We start from the raw sequence: 5,736 nt of genomic DNA on the forward strand, positions 1-5,736 counted from the left end.
CTGTGTGGTAAGAAGTTTGCTTCCAGCCACATGGTTCAGGGCTCAGTCCCACTGCATGGCACTTTGGGCAAGTGTCTTCTATTATAGTCTTGGGCTGACCAAAGCCTTGTGAGTGGATTTGGTAGACAGAAACTGAAAGAAGCCCATTGTATATATAATTGTGTGTGTGTTTATGTTTGTCACCCCACCATCGCCTGACAACTGATGTTGGTGTGTTTACTTCCCGGTAATTAAGCGGTTTGGCAAAAAAAGACCGATCAAGCTTAATGAAATTTCTTCTTTGGAACACTCATTCCAGAAAATAGGAAGGGAAATTATTTGGTTATTTTAATATGACGTCTGCTTATTAGTTTTTTAGTCAAATGTTAGCAGTCAAAATATTAATAATGTCAGACTCAATCAATAATACTGGGTAACAATTAAAATTCTTTTTGTCCTTGGTCAGTAAGTGTTATTGCTTCTATCTAGAAATCAAAGGAAATCACTATTATTCCATTCAAACTTTGCTTTAGTGACCTCGGCATCAATGTTTTGAAACTGACCTATTTTCCATTACATTTCAAGCAGATTCAGTGCTTAGTTGCTGAATCAGAAATATCATTATAGCAAATATTCTGCTCAATATCACTGATTTTCTTGTCTGTTGCTTGACCGTAACCACTTGAGCATGTCCCTTAGTGGCTGACAATATGTGCATCTCTGATGATGATCAGGAGAAGTAGGGGATTATGATAGCCATGTGTTGAGAGGAATTTTTGTGGGGTTTGAACAGATGTAAGAAAAGCAAAGTTTGAAGGAAATATTAGTCATTTTTTCATGCTTTCTAGGAGTAAGCAAATAGGAAATAACAGTTGCTATCTAAAGACAAAAATCACGTTATACTGTGTAATTTTATCTAAATATTTCTAAATATTAAGACAAACTTAATTTTTAATATCATTGTTAAGCACATTCTTTCTTTTTTTACCCCTGTTATCTAGTGGAGGAACTTGGAGTACAGCTTGAGGAAGCCAAAGATGATATACGAACCCTAAAAAGGAAACACACCAACAACATTAAAGTAAGCTAGAATCTGAATTAAAATTGATTTCAATTATATTTTCTCTTCTGTATTTAGTCCTAAAAATGTTAACACTTATTCTTTAAGTAATCCTCTGCCAGTTTCCTTTCTTCTTATCTGCCAAGTTTAATTGGCATTTCTTACATCTTATGAGTTTCTTTTAGGGTGGAAAATTAAGTTGGCATTCAGGGACCTCATCATAGTGCCATGAGTTGCTAAATTACAATACTGAAATCTATGCAATATAATATTCTTGCAACTGTTTAAATGTTTACTTTATTTACCAAATGTCTTATGCTAGGAACTTCTATAAAATATTCATTATTTCAGATCCCCATTGATTCAGTTAGGTTAGCAAAAGCATAAAGATTTAAAATTGTTAGTAACAGTTTGGGAACTTATACTGCTGTAATTCAAATTTTGGTTTTGTCAGTTTAGTCTTTATTTAACTGGAATTATTAAATTTATTATTAAAAAACTAAAAATGAAACAGCCACTCAGGCAGGGGAAGACTGAGATTATCTGACATGGTTTCTATGGTTGGCTGCCTTTCTAATGTTAACCACTCCACAGAGTGTACTTTTGAGTAGTTGGTGTTAGGAAGGGCATCCATCCATAGAAACCATGCCAGACCAATCAATGGAACCTGGTGCAGCCTTGGCCTTACCAGTTCTGGTCAAACTGTTCAACCTATGCCAGCATGGAGAATAGACATTGAATAATGATGATAGTGATCACAACAATGGCAATGACAGTTTGTCTAATCAAATTCTTAAATTTATTTCTGGATGGTAGAAGTGATAAGAATAGAAAAAAAAACAACTCTTTGTAAACTTCAACTAAATTCACAAGACAAGAATGGCTTCCAAGTAGTTGCTTAATCTTCGAGACATACTCACCAAATTATCTTCAAATTACTATTGCTTTAAAAAGGAAGGGCACATTGGATAATGTAGCTATAGATACATAATACCAGAGAAAAGGACATCATGTTCATGGTTAGAATGTTCTTGATCATATATATGTCTGTTCAGTTAGGGCTGTTCTGGAACTAATCAATAGATGCTCAACCCCTGAATTTTTCTGTTTTCTACTTGCTTTTCTACCAGAATAGTTAGGTGTGTTACAATGCCAATGATGAGAACTGTTTACTAGAATTTAATTGAAAAGCTAATTCTTTATCAACTCAGCCGTTGCAACTCTGTTATCTGCATTGATAATAGATAACTTTAAATTTTATTTTACAAGAAATTATATATATTACCATTTCTTGTTTTCTCTGTCTATTTGATTTTTTTTTTTCTTTTTTAATATCTTTCGATTTTTCTTTTCCTTTCATTTCTAATAGGATTTGACAAGGCAGTTAACTTTCACAAGGCGGAAACTTGAAAACTATGAAAATACAGGAGAGAAAGATAGCACAAGTCTTGGTTCTCGTACAAGCTCTAATGGCTCTCTAAATACACTCGATAACAATGTCCAGTCAACTGTGATACATAGAAATGGCAACCCAGACCAGGTAAAGCGGTTGAAGTTCAAATTGGCAGTTACTTCGCCTTCATGTCTGCTATGTTTTCTAACCAGTTATTTATTCCCAATGGAGGCGCAATGGCCCAGTGGTTAGGGCAGCGGACTCGTAGTCGTAGGATCGCGGTTTCGATTCCCAGACCGGGTGTTGTGTGTGTTTATTGAGCGAAAACACCTAAAGCTCCACGTGGCTCTGGCAGGTGGTGGTGGCAACCCATGTTGTACTCTTTCGCCCCAACTTTCTCTCACTCTTTCTTTCTGTTTCTTGAGTAACGCTGCGATGGACTGGTGTCCCGTCCAGCTGGGGGGAACACATACGCCATAGAAACCGGGAAACCGGGCCCATGAGCCTGGCTAGGCTTTAAAAGGGCGCAGAAAAGAAAAATATTTATTCCCAATGCTTTTGAATAGTAATGTTATCAGAATCATGCTGCTATATATCTGTCACTTTATATTGGTATGTAGTCCTTTTGGCTGATTACTTGTTTCTACTTCAGTGGTGTTACTGAGAGGAATTGAATCCAACATTGAAATCCAGTGAATCATTTATCATTGTCACACTTAATAAATTATATATTAGCTCTTTTTACCTACTTTGTTAAAAAGGAGTCATTCATTGTGAGTTGGATCTCTTGGCTATAGATCTTGATAATTGTATTCTGCTTTATGAAATAGACAAAATATTTTTCCTCTTTAATTCTTCCTTTTTCTTACACTGTTGTAAGCCTCTGCTTTTATTGTTATTTTTTTACAGGAATACCCTGTCATCACTGAGCAAGTTGAAGTTGACAAACAGGTTCTTATTGAAAGGATTGTCAAACTTCAGAAGGCTCATGCTAGAAAGAATGACAAGATAGAATTCATGGAGGATCACATCAATCATTTAGTAGATGAAATTCAGAAGAAGAAACGGTTAGATTTTTGTCATTGTTATTGCAGTCATTAACTCTGTGTGTGTGTGTGTGTGTGTGTGTGTGTGTGAGAGAGTTAATCTGTAAAACAATAAGCTGTGATGTCCTATGACTTACTTTAGTAATTAGAACCATGTTGTGATTCAAGACTATACACACACACACTCACACAATGTTTATGTTGCACTCCTTAAAGCTATAGATATATTTGAGCTAAGTACTTAAAATTAACAGACATGCTATCGCACACACACAAACACACACATGCCACGATACATCCACACATACACACAGATACCAACCATTCTTCACACTCTCCTGTCCCAGAAAGCACTTTCTCTTTGTCCATCTACTTCTGGTCATTTAAAAAATGTAACTACACATGGACTTGGCGATTCTTTTCTTTCTCCTTCTTTTTCTTTTGGACTTTACTATGTCCCCTGTTTCCGAAGAAGAGCTATGCTTGAAACGTAAAACAACCACTCTTTCTTGCCATCTCTGAGCATCTCATTAATACTTTGCATATACTATGTCCTCGCGTTGTTGTTTTTTTCTTATCTTTTTTCTCCCTTTTTTTTAATTAACTATGTATACATATACAAATAAAAATAATAATTATAAGAATAATAAATATAAGACAGTTATAAAAAAATATAGGATGTAACATGATTTTAAAAAAGTGCAAATATAAAATGTGTGTGTCCAAATATGAATATTTAGATAAATCCAGATTTTGATACTGATTATTGAGAAGAGAGAACAACTCTTACAGTAACACTAGTACCTAGTTGTATTGGTACATAATTCCCTTTTGTACTAAACTGGTGTTTCTGTGAGCAGAAATCTGCTATATTAACAGCAGGCATTCTTCCCTATTGCCCTGCACTTTGAAAAAAAGGACACTTGTGAGCATAACTCCATTCTTTGCTGAGGCTAAAGGTTTCATAACCTGACTGTATATGGTCAGAGGAGGAAAGCCAATACCCATGATCTTTGCAGTTCTCCACTCCATTAATGGCATTGATGCAATCGACAGGACTGGTGTGACTGATGGGTTTGATATAACTTATGCTCAGTCTCAACATCTACAAGCAAAGGACCAGTGGAGAGCTAACCAAGGATCTAGTCCAAGTGCTTGTAACAGTGTAGCATCCACTAAAACACAAACCAGGTGGCTGTGTTAAAATGAGTTGCGTGATAGGCCCAACGCTTAATACAAACAAATGATCAACCCCAAAATAAAGAAAAACAATGACAACAGCAAAATAATGCACTTAACTTTTATTATTGTTGTTTATTTTAGAATTATTCAGAATTATGCCTTGCGTGAAGAAACAGGAGTTCTGTCAACAGACTACATGGATATAAATAAGGTCAGTTTTTTTTCTTCCCCATAATTTCTTTGCAAATATTTCCACTAAATTTCATCTAATGTGATGGATTTTGTTCTGATTTTTTTTTTCTTTTCCCCTTTTTTTTTTCTTTTCCCCCTTTTTTTTTCTTGTTATTATTCTTCTGAGATTTTCATCTCAGAATAATGCTAAAGAAGAAATAATTATCAGTAAAAATTTGCTGTGAAGATTTCTGTGCATTTGCCATTTTCTGTATTTGTCACTTTTTGTCTGTTTGTTTTTGAAGCTGTTATAGCCATTAGAGACAGTTCCAATTAGCATTACCAGTGTTGTCCAAAATATTGTTTTTAGATTTTTAATCGCCTCCAGAGGAAGTGTTTATTTACTAATTACATGGATAATCTCTGTTGTCTGAAGTTTTTCAGCTCACTATATTATATATGTGATACTCTACTGTATTTGTATTTTAGTATGCAAAACACTATATCAGCCATATATTGCTGATATTCATAACCAACATCTCTACATTCCCTCTAGTTCTATAATAATGACTCTTGGTCTTACCAACTTTGAAGAATATGCATCACTGAAGAGGTCTAGTAAGACTGAAGCATGTCTTGATTTCACTAGTTGGCTTTGAAAACAAGATCCCACTCCACTCTGTTTTCTATATCATGTAAAAGTTCCAATCAGCTGAATCTTATTGTAGTTATTTCCCTTGTTTGACTTTAAAGTTTTCAACACTTCTACAGGGAGTTTTTATCTTACTAATTGTTTGGGTAATCACAGCTGATTGAAGCTTTTCGACTCACTGTATTACACATGTGAACCTCTACCGTATTTAGAAAGTACAAAAATTACAATTCCCAAATAAAAAAAAAAAAAA

The 5,736-nt window shown here is 34.7% G+C and overlaps 1 protein-coding gene across 1 annotated transcript in view; it reads left to right on the top strand.

The window, feature by feature from the left end:
- The window catches only part of LOC106878020 (coiled-coil domain-containing protein 186), a 146,152-nt gene that overhangs the window by 117,081 nt on the left and 23,335 nt on the right, over positions 1-5,736 (top strand). Inside the window, exons 13-16 of the mRNA XM_052973031.1 lie at positions 981-1,060; positions 2,409-2,579; positions 3,342-3,499; positions 4,802-4,871. Of these exons, the coding sequence (XP_052828991.1) occupies positions 981-1,060; positions 2,409-2,579; positions 3,342-3,499; positions 4,802-4,871 (479 nt within the window). The remainder of the gene's footprint in view (positions 1-980; positions 1,061-2,408; positions 2,580-3,341; positions 3,500-4,801; positions 4,872-5,736) is intronic.

Source organism: Octopus bimaculoides, chromosome 14, assembly GCF_001194135.2.
Source record: "Octopus bimaculoides isolate UCB-OBI-ISO-001 chromosome 14, ASM119413v2, whole genome shotgun sequence".
Classification (NCBI taxonomy): Eukaryota; Metazoa; Mollusca; class Cephalopoda; order Octopoda; family Octopodidae; genus Octopus; species Octopus bimaculoides.